The sequence below is a fragment of the Clupea harengus genome, chromosome 18 (genome assembly GCF_900700415.2).
Source record: "Clupea harengus chromosome 18, Ch_v2.0.2, whole genome shotgun sequence".
NCBI classification, from domain to species: Eukaryota; Metazoa; Chordata; class Actinopteri; order Clupeiformes; family Clupeidae; genus Clupea; species Clupea harengus.
The window spans coordinates 20,474,899-20,491,014 of record NC_045169.1 but is presented as its reverse complement, the minus strand read 5'-3'; the positions used below and the strand labels follow the sequence as shown (position 1 = coordinate 20,491,014).

The 16,116-nt window shown below is 44.3% G+C and overlaps 1 protein-coding gene across 7 annotated transcripts in view; it reads right to left on the bottom strand.

Annotated features, from left to right (window-relative positions):
- Positions 1–5,719: 5,719 nt before the first annotated feature.
- Positions 5,720–16,116, bottom strand: part of LOC105903070 (multiple PDZ domain protein) — a 78,339-nt gene continuing 67,942 nt past the window's right edge. For 5 of the 7 annotated variants that reach the window (XM_042710467.1, XM_042710469.1, XM_042710470.1 and 2 more), the window contains 5 exons: positions 14,345–14,449; positions 13,366–13,472; positions 10,133–10,165; positions 8,832–8,955; positions 5,720–8,443 (listed from right to left, as the gene is read on the bottom strand). In XM_042710467.1, coding sequence (XP_042566401.1) covers positions 8,297–8,443; positions 8,832–8,955; positions 10,133–10,165; positions 13,366–13,472; positions 14,345–14,449 — 516 coding nt within the window. In that variant the 3' untranslated portion in view covers positions 5,720–8,296. The remainder of the gene's footprint in view (positions 8,444–8,831; positions 8,956–10,132; positions 10,166–13,365; positions 13,473–14,344; positions 14,450–16,116) is intronic. The other 2 variants (XM_042710468.1, XM_042710473.1) reach the window with 1 other exon arrangement.

Below are 16,116 nucleotides of genomic sequence, written 5' to 3'. Positions count from 1 at the left end.
GTGTAGTATCAGCTTATAATGGATTCCACCCTCTATTGTGCTGTGGACGCTAGCGGCTCTCTGATACTAACATATGTCTCTCTCTTTCGCTCTTTGCCCTGCGAGTCTTCTCCACGAAGAGTCGCTTTGTTGGTGTCACCATAAACAAATTTCCCCCCAACGACACGGCTTTGTGCATATAAAGCACGGATGTAACCCGAGCAGGCATGATGTCATAGTGGTTGTCGTGCTGGCTGCCGTGACTCCCGGCCCATTGTTAGTCTGAAAGTGACAGGTGAGGGTTTCTATAGAGACATGCTCCCAGGAGACAAGGTAAATATATGGGCATGGAACACAAACCGGCGCACTGTTTAAAAAATGCCAGCTGACTTAACGCGGCTCATCTGGTTTGTATCAGCCGCAATGAAAGAGGGGAGCATTACAATGATGTGCTTGCTCGCTCTTCCCTTTCTCTTTATCTGATATGTGCACACACACAACACATACACATAGACAGTCACAGAATTAGTTTTTTTCCCCCTTTTTTTCAAAGCTTGTTTCCGGTTTTATTGTCAAACCTTTTCATACATCACTCAGCACTATATTTACTGCCTCTGAAGTTCCAAAGTGGAGACATCTGGGGCATTATGACACGAACGACTGTGTCTGGGCCTATTTTTATCTCAGACTTGAGCTGCGTTGAGGACCGTTCTGAACGTCTCCGCAGCTGAGAGATGAGCGATGAGGAGACACATGGTCAGAAGACGAGGTGCAAATGAGAACACTCAGTGGTGCGATCGCAGACTCACGCAGATGAAATTGGCACTTAAAAAACAGCCCATGTTGTGTAATCGACACCTGTCTCTGATGGGGATATAAGTTATTTTCACCGTTTCATCACCTAACACTCTCTCTCTATCTCTCTCTCTCTTTTTCTTTTCACGCTTTTTGCCTCCCTTCATCCTTCATTCCGCCGAGGTGCTGAATTGTTTTCGAGCCTCTTGGATAGATCTTCTGTTTGAAAGGCGGAGTTGCTATGAAATATAAGGAGCAAGGTCAAATATCCCGCCTGGTATTTCTCACTTTCTTTGAAGAAAGATCTTCTCCACCAACTAGATGAGGATGAAAATACAGTGACGTGATGTCTTCAGTAAATATTTCTAGAGACCAATTAGGGTCCAGTGATGAAATTCCAGGCATCTCTCTGACGTGTTCGGTTGTATTACTTCAGGCGCGTCTATCGCCTCTTTGTCTCCGGGCTGAACGGCATCTTTCACACTGAAAAATGAATGGAGGCTGAAACAGTACACTGGATTGTTCACGCACACACACACACACGCACACGCACACGCGCAGACACACAGACATGCACACACACACACACACACACACAGAGACACACACACACACATGCGTACACACACTCATATGCGCACACACACATCCTTTTTCATCTTCTTTTTCTTCCTCCTCCTCCTTCTCCTGAGGAGGAAATGTATTTATATTCATCCGAATGCTGTAGTACATGAGTACAAGAACAAGGAAAAGGGAAAAAAAAGTACAACATGGGAAACATATACGTGTTCTTTGTTTGAACTTTTGACTTGTACACTTAACAGAGCTTTGAAATGTGTTAATCCATCACCTGAGAACCTGTAGCCCAGAGATAATTATGTTCCTCTGCTGTCGCTCCAGGCGATCATTTGAGGTAACCACTTGACACATTTCCCACGAAAGTACTGACAGTGTCTCGACGAACATGAACACGCGTGCGCGCAAACACGCACACAAAGAAAGCGTCCTGGTATGATTCCGTGAAAAGATCACGGTTGAGTGCGGATCGATTTGCATGCGAAGCACCAGGCCAATCGGCGCCCAGGCTTCCAGCCGTCGGTGGATCTGCAGAGGCATGTCTCGCCGAGAGGAAGTCGTCCTGTCACGCCACGGCTGAGGTGGGCAAATATTCCTTTTAACTGTCTTTTCGAATTAGTCACGAGACAGAAGAGAAGACATCAATCTGTCCTCGTGTCCTTGTTCTTCATGTAGACGAGATGCACAAATAATACAACACTGTAAAAGGATATCGGATATTCTATGTTACAAGCATGTCTCAAAAAGATATCAAAATTCCAGTGGTTGTTATCAGTCTGATGTGTGTGATTGCGTGCTAAATATACACAACAATATACAATGTCTTACTGATTTATTACAACCTGTCTTACTGATTTATAATGGACACATTTGAATTAAATACGATGACATTGAGGTTAGTGGAGTCAAGAATAAAGCCTCAGCTTGTCCGACTACGGCACCAAACAAGAAAATCCACTAACAGTAGATTATCCGACCTGTATCACAAGGGACAACTCATGCGGAGAACAAAGGAGCCACCAGTCTTGTGGATATATGCTTCATAAATGAAGCGGAATTAAAAGGAAAGCATGCAGACTTTAATCTAGATAATGTCAGGGAAGTAATGAATGCTTGGGTGACATCATAGTTGGTTGGGTGTCACGGCGATAGGGATCTTCAAACACTCAGGCGCGACAGAGCTTCCAGTGCCTGCGACTTAACTTGTTCCGCTGTCAAAGCTCCCTGGTATGCCAGCCATGCTATAACATCCCAATCGTGCGGCTTCACACTGCATTATCAGGGAAGTACTCTGCACGCACACACACACACACACACACACATATACCTCAGACAGACACAGACACAGACACACACATACACACACATACCTCAGACAGACACAGACACACACACACAGACACACACACACACACACACACACACACACACACACACACACACACACACACACACACACACACATACACACAGACTGTCGGCCAGACTGTCTCCTCTCGTCACTGGGCTCTGTTTTCCTAACCTTTCGATCACCAGCACCTGTTGGGACCCCGTGTTTGACATTCATCTTTGTTTTAACAGATGACAAGTACACCTCCCACCCCCAAGAAGGGCGAAATCCACGGAGACCACCCATTTGCCTGTTGCTAATTCGTTTGAGTGCTGATAGAAGCCTGGGGAGGGATGGTGTGCCGAAGGAGGACGCTGGTGCTTTTCCATTTCCTGTTCAGGAATGAGGTCTCTTATCTGCGCGGTCCAAATGACTGGCTGACCTTCTCCAGAACATTTGAATGGCTCGGAGGCTGACGGTACAAGTCTGCATTTTGTAGAACTTGAAACGGTCCAAATAGACCCTAGAGTAAATATGGACACACACACACACACACACACAGACACACGAACATGCTCTTCACACACAGAATCTTACCATTTGTCTCGAACCATTCCTTAAAACCGACACACACACATGCAAACACAGTCTTTCCCAGTACTTTCGACCAAAAACCTCCCACCCAGTGAACATGTTCATATGCCTGCTTCAGACATGCCCAAATACAGACTCTAGCCCTCACTCACTCACGTACACACTCACACACACACACACACACTCACACATACACAAATGTTAAGTAATCTCAGATGGAGTACCTCATGTGATCTCAGAGTTTACACAGCACCCTGAAAAAACAACGACTCCCACCGGAGACCTCTCCTCCTGAGCTATTCTTGCGCAATGTTTTGAGTCAACAGGCTTTCCTTACGGGGCCACTGGCTGGGCCCCGGACCCCTAGGAGGGTCAGCCCGCGGGGGCAGTTGACTGGGTCACATGTTACAGGGCACGGTAGAGGGGCAAAACCTCAGGGGCATGTACAGGTCAGTCCCAGTGGCTAGACATGTCTTACCAACACACAAACACACACACACACACACACTCTAGGTCGAGGCTCTAGGGGTATGTTAGGTAAGCAGGGTCAAGGGGGTGGTTTGGAAGGTAGACAGGCAACAGGTGTTCGCAGGCCCTTAACCATTAGCCTGGGGAGATATATATGTGTGTGTGTGTGCGTGGGGGAGGGTAGTTTGCTTGTCTACTTTGCTCAAGAGTAGCTCAAGCAGGTGGAAGTATACATGCCACATGATATCTGTCTCACACACACACACAGCTGTCTTCGCAGTGTAAATGGTTTCAAGACATTTGTAGAGCACTGCTGTTGAACTGTCACTGCAGTTAACTGCATTTCACGGTTAACTCACAGACACTAGTCCTGCTACAGCACTTTGCTGGGAATGCTCAATAGGGGACTGTAAAAGCACAAGCCTAGGTTGGGGAGCAGGGCCTGTGTCTTGGCATCATAAACGTCGAGGATTGTATCTGTGTAGATTTAAGAGCCATTGCCGTTTTTGAGGCATAAAAGAGGCATTGGAGTTTTTGTCTGAAACTAATCTAACATCAAACAGATTTGCATTGCAAATATTAACTACAGCAGGACTGGAATTAGTAAGGTAACTGACATAGTCCAGCGGCATCGTGTTGCAAAAGCTGTTTTTATATTTTTTTCCCCTGGGATTTGAGTCCGGAACACAACAGTAAACAGTGGGAATGACTGTTTTTTGTTATGAAATAGCAAACAAACAAAACAAAACAAAAACAACGCCTAGCAACCAAAAAAAAAAAGCTTGTGCTTGTGCATTACACTTTAATGAAGAAAATTTAAAACAGTTAAAGCCCACATTACGTTGCTTTAAAGAACATAACACCCAGACACATGTTGTGACATTGCCTGTGCCGATTTACCTCAGGGCAGCATCTGGAAAAGTGCCATGACGAATACTCAGACACTCTCTTAGCCACGGCCTCCCACAATGCAATCTGATCCGACTGTCTCTGTGCGCGCCCCGCGAATCAACCCGTCTCGCTTTCTCAAAGGTTCTCTCCCGAGGTTCTCATCTCCCGCTCCCCTGCTGGATGTGGGTCAGCACCCCTCTAGCCATAATTGGGTGCTCCTGTGTGTTCAGTAAGCGCGCTCAAAAGCAGGGGCCCCTCCACTAACAGCTGGGGTCCTGAGGATGAGCACAACTGGCTCCAGGATTTCCAGCAGCAGAAACCTAACAAAAATATCCTTTGCCCCACCGTTCACTCCCTGTGAAGATCATTCAGGCAGCTGGCATACAAGACCTAACTTGTTTTCCCCTCACACGCTGAGTGTAATCTTGCAGCGTCGTGGCCGTATAATGTCTAATGTATGTATCTCAGAGGACCAGTTTATGATGAAGCTTCCTAGAGCATGCCAAGAGACTCGTGCGCACAGCCTGTAATCTACGCTTGGCCTGGAGCTGAGCTTCCAGCGCAAGCGTAAAAATGGCTGCTCTCATCAGTGCTCTCATAAATCACCAGTGTCTACATAGTTTATGAGGTGGCATTTGTGTTGCACGATGAAGTCATCCCTGTGTGCGGTATCTGGGTGTGTGGGATTGTGGAGGGATTTGCGTTACTACGCACCAGGGCCTACAGGAAGTAGAGAGCGAGCCTACGCTGGTGGGAATCATTCCCAGTGGGTCGCAGAGTGTTTGTGTTCCTCCAGAACTTTAATAGGGTGGCACTGGAGAGCAATCCATTAAATTGGGCAAAAGGTGATGAAAATAGTCCCTGGGTAACTGGACAGTATGGTAAAAAAGAAAAAATATTTAAAATCTATCTGATGTCAGACTTAGGCTAATGTGCTATGGATAAAGGGATAGAAGTAGGCCGTATGTTTATGTTTTATATTTTATTTCTTTAAAAATTCTTTAAAACTCTAATAAATAAACACACAAACAAATATATAAATAACCAAAACAAACACACCAACAAATAAACAACCCAGACAAAGGATGAGGTCTGAAGGTCACTTTTATTACTTGAGCTGCAGAATAACATAACACTGTGATGGTGCTGAAGGAGAAGCAGCCGTGTGTGGTGTTTACTCGAGGTGCAGAGACAGCAGCCGTCAAAATAAAACTTCTCTGAATTTGACTTTCAACAGGATTTTTCGTCTATTTACATAGTTGCAAAACTAGCGAAGGTGTCTACCTAGTGTGTCTGACTCTAGGGTCCTACTGTTCTAACGTGGCTCATTGGGGGAAAACACTTTGCCAACGGTTTCAGACAATAAGCAACCATCTCACTGATGGATCCATTAGTCCATGGAAGATAATCTGTGTGTGTGTGTGTGTGCGTTGACATGAGCTCTTGGGTAAAATGGGACAAGAAAATGAGGCCGTTTGGATGCTGGGTACAGTCATTTGCACATGAAAGAGCCTTATTCTGTCACAAGCCACAACACAAGAAACCTTGTGTGTGTGTGTGTGTGTACGTGTATACATGCACGTGTATGATAACAATCCCAGGGGACTCTAAGGTTTATTTTAATCTCCTTCACTAACCTTAACCCTAGTGCTATGACAGCAGCCCTCGGACCATGAAACCCAACCATGTGGTAATTACAGAGCTTGACTTCAGCATTGGCCTAGCCAAGCTAAGTTAGGGCCAAATGCTCTTTTCTTGTGACGGATTATGAAGCATGTGGACTTCGTTTAGACTGAAGGAGGATCTGTGGATGTAATGCACTGTAAGTATATGTGACGAGTGCATCCTGGTGCAGTACACACGTGTGACCTCTAGGAGCCTGTGGTGCTGTGTTTTTTTGCATACAAACTTTATATCTTCAACTCATAATCTATTAGACTAATTGTTTTCACTTGAGGAGTTACACAGGCGTAACGCTTAAGCAAAAACAAAACAAAAACAGTAACACTTGAAAGATAAAATACTGAACAAACTTTTTTTCCTTTTTTCTTCTTTTTTTTTACAGTAGTCTAAAGCAGCAACTACACTTCTCTTGTTCTCTTACTCCGTCTTAGTGGAGTGTTTGTACTTCTCGGAGTGTGTGTACTTCTCGGAGTGTGTGTACTTCATGTTATAACACTCATGTCCACAAAGACATCAAAACAACTCAAGGGATAGCTTGGGGAAAACACTTCTTCAGTAACCGTTTGTGTACATTCTTTAAAAAAATCAGCAGTGATTCAGTCAAATATGTGCTTGATGATCTCCACGAATCCAGGATTGTCATTGGCTGACATGGTTATTAGATACCTCCATGTGGAGCTTACAGTTTTAACTGCCCAAATATTCTCACGGGTTAGCCTGTAACAGTGTGTCCAATTTCAGACTCTTCCATATAGGAAATAACAGCATAAGACAGCGTTTACAAGTTAGCCTTATGAGCTGTATATTCTACAAACACAAGGGGGGAATAATAAACAGTGACACATGGGGTGATATACGGGGTCACGGCAGCAGCAGCAGCAGGCCGTAGTGCAGTTGGACTGAATATAATACAATAATAAAGTAAACTCGGGTCTGGGCCGGTTCTTGGCCTGTTCTGGGCCCGTCTGCTGCTCATGGAGTGTAGAATTGGAGTGTAGAATTATTGGTCCTTTACATAGAATGACATGATGATGATGATGATGATGATGATGATACGGCTTAGGTAAAGCCACGTGATTGTTTCTAAGAGTTTGTGTGACTCGGTTATACGATTGAATTGTGATTCGTGTGTGTGTGTTTTGTGTGTGTGTGTGTGTGCGCGCGCAGATGTGAGTAGTCTGGGCGGCTTTAGTTCCAGTGCTTTCAGAGGAATCTCTCTGTTGAGATAGGAGGTTCGGGGGAAAGTGACTCATAGCTAAAAATACAAATTCTACACGTTACACAATACACATTGACAGATGTAGTTTGTGTGTGTGTGTGTTTGTGTGTGTCTGGGTGTGTGTGTGTGTTTTCAGAGGGAGTGTTTCCTCTGCATGCATGGCATGTGTGGGTGTGTGTGTGTATGTGCTTGTCGACCAACATGTGTGATGACACACTCACACACCTGTACACACACACTTTGAGATAAATCAAGCCTATTCTAGGTGTGCTTATCCCCCCTGTCTAAATAAATCAAGATATTTATGGCTTTGTGTGTGTGTTACCAACACTGAATGTGTACATGTGAACTCTCACCTTCACAGTGTAAACTTGTGTGTGTGTGTGTGTGTGTGTGTGTGTGTGTGTGTGTGTGTGTGTGTGTGTGCACGTGCACGTGCACTGGTGTGTTTGTCTACAAAATCACAGTGGTTATGTCTATGTATATATGTGATTCTCCTTGACAGCAAACTGCGTGAAGAAGAGTCTGTGTGTGGGTCGTATATTGTCACAGTGAGTTTGTGTGTGTGTGTTTGTCTGTTTATTACGGTATATTGAGTTATACTGTTTGTGTCTAAGACTGCACAGTTAATTAATGCAACTGTGTGTGTGTGTTTCTAAAACTGTATTATGAGGTGTGTGTGTGTGTTTCTAAAACTGTATTACGAGAGGTGTGTCTGTGTGTGTGTGTGTGTGTGTGTGTGTGTGTGTGTGTGTGTGTGACTATGAGAGCACGGTAAGTGTGACTGTTCCTTTGGTCCTCTTGAGTATGGCCACGGCCTCCTCGTGAGTGACTCCCTCCAGACTTTGTCCGTTAACCGCCATTATCTGATCGCCTCGCTTCAGACGCCCGTCCTCTGCTGCCGCACCCTACACGCACGCATGCACACACACACACACACACACACACACATAAACACGGACACATTGTTAACAAACACACTGAGCCATACAGACCTACATTGCTACAAGTGTGCAGACTGGCACGCACGCACACACACACACACGTGTGCAGACCGACACACACACACACACACACACACACACGTGTTCAGACCGGCACGCACACGCACACACACACAAGTGTGCAAACCGGCACACACACACACACACAAGTGTGCAGACTGACACACACACACACACACAAGTGTGCAGACTGACACACACACACACACACACACACACTTCAGCTCTACATATCCTGACTCCTTAGAATGAGGGTTTAAAGGCATACATCAACGACCCAAAATATCCTGACCTTTCCGAAGACGGTTTTGACGTAGATGGGCAGGTCTCCGTGGGGGCTGCCGAACCCCCCCACGATGCTGAAGCCCAGTCCGTCCGGCCCTCTCTCCAGAGTGATGCTCTTATACTGGGGGGGTCTGAATGTTGGGTGGGGGGGGGGCGAGAGAGAGGGGTTAGAGAGCTGATATCCAGAATAGATAGAGACAGACAGACATACAGATAGACAGACAGACAGACAGACAGACAGACAGACAGACAGACAATGTACTGAGACATACAGATAGACAGACTGAGGGCAAAGTCCTCACCCTAAAGGTGATCTAACCTAATAGGTATAAAACCTATACTAAGGATGCACTCATTTACGTGAATTAAAAGCATTTACATACATACAGACATATACGTCTGCACTGAATACTGCTTAGCATTTTGTAATGATTGAATTAAAGGTTTGACGTTGAGTAGACATTAAACGTTGCCTTGCAGGTTGTTCGGTTAAGTTGATCATCAACATTATGACGGTCACAAGGCCTTAGTCATTAAGTTACATCATGTTAGTGAGCACATAAGCACAGTTCTTTAAGGGCCCCAAGAGTGTTCTATGCCCTGAGCTCAAAGGCCCTGTGTGACCCTCAAGGTGTCCGTCAGACACACATTTACATTTACATTTAGCAGACGCTTTGGTCTAAAGCGACGTACAGGGGAGAGAGAACAGTCAAGCTACGAGCAATAGAGACCTAGCGTAACAATAAATACTTTTTTTTTTACATAAGAAATAGAAAAGGAATGCAGGAATGTAACTGCTGTAAGTGCAAGTTAAGTAGTAGCAGAAGTGCAAGTTAGGAAGGGAGGTGCTCTCTGAAGAGTTATGTTCAAGAGCTTCTTGAAGGTAGAGAGGGACGCCCCTGCTCTGGTAGTGCTAGGCAGCTCGTTCCACCAATGTCGAACTACGAATGAGAATAGTCTAGATTGCATAGACGGCAGTGCTAAACGACGCTCATTAGACGAGTGCAGCATCCTGGGGGTAACATTTGCCCTTACAAGAGTAGCATTTAAGTAGGTGGGAGCAGAGCCAGCAATCACTCTGTAAGCAAGCATAAGTGACTTGAACTTAATGCGCGCAGCTACAGGCAGCCAGTGGAGCTCAATGAGTAGCGGGGTGACGTGTGCACAGAGGGGATGGCCAACCCAAGAGAGAAGAGAGAAAGAGAAAGAGTGAGGGAGGTAAGGTTGCGATGCGAGACTTGAGCAGTTATGGGATGTCTAACTTAACTGCATAAATGTACTGCAGCTGTGTACTTATCGAAACATTACCTGGAGAGGCTGCATGTGAGAACGCAAAAAAAACTAAACCAAAAAAAAAAGAACATTTTACAGCTAGTGAATGTGAGTGTTTAAGGCCTAAATTTCCCTCGGGATTAATAAAGTATTCATCTATCTATCTATCTATCTATCTATCTATCTATGACACCCCTTGCCTTTAACACAGCCTTTACTCAAACGTTCAAACATTCAGGGTTCCCACGCTTGCATTGAAAAAAAATTCCATGCTACCTCCTGATTTTCCAGGTACCATATCAAGTGATGATCTATAGCAGGGGTTTTCAACTGTTTTTGTCCCAGGGACCACCATTCTGACCAGGAAGTAATCCGTGGCCCACTGATTTTTAGTCCCGTACCCTTCTATTTCATGTTTGTAACCGCCGCCACGCCCCCTCCCCCCGCACACATATTCTGCCTATAATACTTGTCAGTGAAATTTCTTCGCTGAATATGGGTCTACATCAGTATTTTGGGCAATGCGACTTGGCTATTAAGACATAAATATGTCGACGGGCCAAGTTATATTTATAAAAATAAAAAAAGTCAATGGTGAACTGATCAACATAGGCTCATGTCGCGGACCCCCTGCAATGCCGTCGCGGACCACCAGGGGGCCACGGACCCCTGGTTGAAAACCCCTGATCTATAGGCCCCTGAAGCTTTCCGCCCCCATCCGCGCCCCCTCCCCTCACACACACACAACCCCCTAGCTAGGACACCTGACTACTTACTTGATTTAAAAGATGTGCCAGTCAAGTCTACATTGTAAATGCTTAGAGATTATGTCTTATTGATAATATCAATGCATGAAATAATGCAACAAGCTGTAGATGAACAACAATGTATTGAACTGGAACTTTGAGACACATGAGCACTGGGATTGATATATGTTCTCTCAAAAATGTCTCACCCCAAATGTTCCTATTTAGTAGTATCACTTTTTTTTTTTTTTTTTTTAAACGAAAAATCACAAAATAGCTAAAAATAGATACAAGAATGAATGTTACAAAATTGATCAAGACTAGACTGGTCATGTCAACTAGTATAGAAGTAATGTCACAGCCTAATGTGAAAATGTATTGGTAGTTAGCTAGCAATGCAAGCTAGCCAACACTAGCTAGTTAGTTAGCAAGCTGAATGTTGGTGTAGGTAGAGATAACGTATTTCCGGTGGGATCCGTACTGAAACCGGAAGTGGGTGCTTTACTCTGTTTGACTGGCTAATACCAGGACCTTTATTTTTTCGTAGAGAAATTGTGTCGATCGCCTGCCTTTTAAACAATTGTTTTTTATATTTTTCTTTATTTCTGCGAAGTTATACGGCTCAATACTCAACTGACTTGTTAACCGAACTTTTACAAAGTCATACGACTAAACACACAAGTGATTGGCTGTTCAAAACGGATCCCAGCGGAAATACGTTATCTCTACCTACAGTTGGCTAGCAAGATTGCACTGCATGTGCTTGCTAACCATCATTAATGAATCCAAATTAAAAACCTAAATGTGGTGAATAACTCGGTTTTAGAAAAAGTCAATGAGTGAAATACATATGGGGATCAAACATAGTTCTAGTATTTTAAAAGCAAGGTAAAAATTACCTTAACAATTCTAGTGTAAGCTGCTAGCTAGCAAGTTGGAGCTAACTAGCTAGCAAGTTGCAGCTAGCTAGTTAGCAAGATTGAACTGCTTACTAACTAACGTTGATAAACCCAGGTTTACCACACAGTTAAAACACAGCTACTTACATTTGAGGATAAACTTGCATAAGAAATTTCACTGTAGATGTCAAGGCTCCTGTGTTGGCTGGGAAATGCATGTATTTGACCCTTCTATTGAGATTGCGAGTAACGTTTGTCGTTAATATTCCCGAAGTCCACCAATCCGAAACTATACTTTTAAAGTCCATATCACCAGGTTGCCTGCATCAAATTCCAACATACCAGATAGGATGCCAAGAGCATGCTCTACAACCTGGGATCATCCATTTCTATCTACAGTAAAAGCTGTTCACATGTAAAGGGTTTTTATAAATTCATCTTAATTCTGTGCTCAATAGTTTCATTTTATTACTATTTTACACATCATCCAATAAAATTTTCCAGGACAACTGTTTCAATTTCCATGTAAGTGTTCACTTTTGCTCAGTTTCCATGACTTTTCCAAACCTGGAAAATGAAAAAATTAATTCCATGTTTTCCATGGTTTCCAGGTACCGTGGGAACCCTGACATTGCTTTTGTTTTTTTAAAGCTTTAATGCATACACAACTATACAGCTATCCAGTGATAACTAACTAGTCAGCTAAATTAAACAGCAACACTTTATCACAAAACGCAATGTAATTTAAGACAATTCAAGTGAAATGTAGTGTTCAATGTTCCTAAGCTAGGTAGGTAGGTAGCTAGCTAGCTCGTTGTTACTATTAGGCTAGCAAGAAAATGTTGACAATTGCAAACTTGCTACTGCTAGTCAGCTACGTATTGGTTGTCATTTTAGCTTAGCTTACAATCAAGCTTTCCCTGAGCTAACTTTAGTCTAGCCCTGGGTTTAGCCTACAAGCTATCCCTGAGCTAACTTTATGTCTAGCCCTGGGTTTAGCCTACTTGTTTAGTTCTGTAGGGGGTTATTTATTCTAAGTACATTTTGTATTATTGTAGGGGTATTTCCTATTGTGTGCTTCAGGGGTGAAAGGTCAACTTTGCCTTATGAATGGCTTTTGAGAGACAGCGACAGCAGAAGAGGAGGAGAGAGAACCAGACAGAGATGGAGTCGATAGGAACAGGAAGAGAAAAGGTAAACAAAATGCCTAAGAGAAAGAATGAGGAGACATATTTAAGGGGACAGGCCACACACAGCCAGACCGGAGGACACACACACACACACACATCTTGACCAAACAACAGCCCTTACTGTGTGTGCCTGTCTATCTCTGTGTGTTTGTGTGCCTGTCTGTGTGTGCCAGTCTGTCTGTGTGTGTTCAATTTGATGTCACTGTGTGACAAAGTAGCATGTGTTTATTTCGGTTTTGAAGTATGTGTGTGTTTCTGTCTGCTTGGGGTGTCTGTGTGGCTGAGAGTGAAATGAAGTGTAACAAGGGCAACAGGGAGAGGAAGATGGCTGGAGAGGGAGGGAGAGAGATACAGAGACAGAGAAAAATGGGGGGCGAGACAGAGAGAGAGAGAGAGAGAGAGGTGTTGCATGTGTGAAAAGAGGTAAGCAGTACCCAAGGTCATCATGGAAGATGCTGCTGGCCGTGAGGCCCGACACAGCGAGACCAGCAGCTGCCTGCTCCGGAGTAGGACTGGTCACGGTGGTGTCACCAGCTACCACCTACACACACAAACACACACACATAAACACACACATAAACAAAAGAACACACAAACCAACCCACATACACAAACAGGTAGGGAGAGATAGGGACAAAGAGAAACACAACACCCACATAGGGAGAGATAGGGACAAAGAGAAACACAACACCCACATTCACACATAAACACAGAGGCACACACACACAAACACACACACACGCAGGGGCAATACAATGAGAGGTCAGTAGCCCAAAGTCACAAAACAAACAACCAGCACAAAAAACATCAATTATGTTCTGCATCTGTCTTATCGACCAATGAAGCCAGTTCTACAGAGTGATGACAGCATGTTTACAGAAGATGGCCGACACCCACACAGAGCCTATCATTTTTTTAAACCTTCAGATAAGCCTAAGCCATGGGGGTGACTGTGTGTACTGCTGGCGTTTGTGTTTATGTTTGTGTGTGTGTCTGTTTCTGCTTGATGGTAGAGATCGAGCGCTGAGACACCAGGCCTAAACTACAGCAATGTCACTGGCTGTCTATTTAGATGGGCAGAGTGTGTAGTGTGTGTCGAGTGACGTGTAACAGTAAGTGTGTGTGTGTGTGTGTGTGTACGCGTTTGTGTGCTTGTGTCCATCTGGGCAGCTGTGCATTTGACTGTGGTTGTGTGGACATGGTCATTTATCCAAACATGTTATCAAGTCTGTAAGCACAGTACTCTGTGTGTGTTAGTTAAGTGGTACTACTGCAGTGGTATGATTGTATGTGTGCGTACATGGACATGTTTTAGTGTGTGTCTTACCTGGGTACTTCTTTAATATGTGTGTTTAGATATGCAGCTGCTCTTGTATGACTGTGTGTGTGTGTGTGTGTGGGTTTGTATCTTACCTGCAGCTCAATGGGCCCGCTTGCATTCTTGAGCAGACTGACAGCCTGGCTGTGTGACATGCCCTCTGTTGTAGTCCCACAGATGCTCACAATTCTGTCCCCCATCTAAAACACAGAGAGCCAATGAGAAAAGAAAACTACAACTCCCCGAAGCCATCATTTTGACAGACACTGTGCATGCAGTTTGGCATGTATATATGCACTGATGTGTTCTGTTGTGTATGCATGTGTGTCTACCCAACACAAAGGCAGAGTGACCCAGCCATGTGGACAGTGAGCATAAAATAGTCTGGAACTACTACAACTCCCACAGTCCTTCACATCCATTTCCTGACGTAAGGCAGCTGTGAAGACTAAGTAAATTAACCTGACAGGACTTCACTAGTAAAACAAAAAGGCCTTTTCGCTAAAGTGAGGAAGATAAGTGAGAGAGGCCAAACCACTTGACCTCACCTCTTTATAAATGCTGTTTATCTGAGTGTTCTTTGAGGTTGCCATTTTAATTATGCTGCTGAAGAGACTTCGATCGCCCTCAAGTCAATCCAACAACTGAGGTGAAATACACCAAGCCGTCGTCGTCTTCTCCTCTTTTTGACATTCTTCAGAGCGAATTCTCTCTCTTTCTCTTGTCTTTGTAGCGAGCATAAACACGGCATTGTCAGTCCTAACACAGAGTAGCCATTATGACCTGGCTTATGTGTTGGGAGAAGGGCGATTTATGGTCCCAGATGTCACACTGCGGAGCTATTGTCTCCCGTGACTGAGTTTGGCCCTCTCTGTGTGACAATGACAATGGTGAGTCTGTGTGTCACAGCAGCGCTGGCCTCTGCGATGTGGGCCTTGGCCTCAGCGTCAACACACAAGATGTTTGAGGTGTGTAAACGTTTGTTTCTGAGTGTGTGTGTGTGTGTGTGTGTGTGTGTGTGTGTGTGTGTGCGTGCTCATGCTAGATGTTCTGAGGTGTCTAAATGTTTGTTTCATTGTGTGTGTGTGTGTGTGTGTGTCTGTCTTTTTATGGTTTTGTGAAAATGTCATGTGATGAGAGAGAGAGAGGGGGGGGGGGGACAAGAGTCTGCGGAGGGCAAGAAAGACGACGGTTGCTTTCTAAACTTGCTTCAGTGGAAATGAAGCAAAACAAATCTGGTAAACCAAAAAGAAACAAAACAAAGAAAAGAAAAAAAAAAAATCAAAAGTGTGCATCTGGTTGTGCACCCTGTCAGACCTTGACGCCTTAGCTGTTGTTTATTGTTCTGCATTACTGAAACATCCAGGACATTGTGGCTTGTTTTTTGGCTTCAATAGAACGACTCAAAGTGCATGTTTCCCTTCATTCTCTATGATTGAAGTGCACTGGAAACTCTGAGGTCGTGCATTGTGTGTGTCATGTACCCGCAGGGTCATTCAAAGAGACGTTTTGGATTCTGTGTTATTGATACACCAGCCAAAATGGCCGCTATATGGCTTATTGTTAGCAACGGGATAACTTAGAAACCACACACTGAAAAACACTCATGTCTGTAACTTACATCACTTATCTTGTTCTGCTGTCCCTGAATAGTGGGTTTGATTCTGGCCTGGTTCTGGCCAAGCTCGAGTTTTGTGGAACCAAATGTGGTCCATAATGGCAATGACCTCCCTGAATAGAGGGTAAGTTCTGGTGTGGATCACCAAATCTGATCCAGCCATGTTCCACGTTCAGTCATTATCTTAAAACGGTTCTGTGGAACTGGACCTGGCCCATAAAGGCAATGACCTCCCTGAATAGCGGGTTG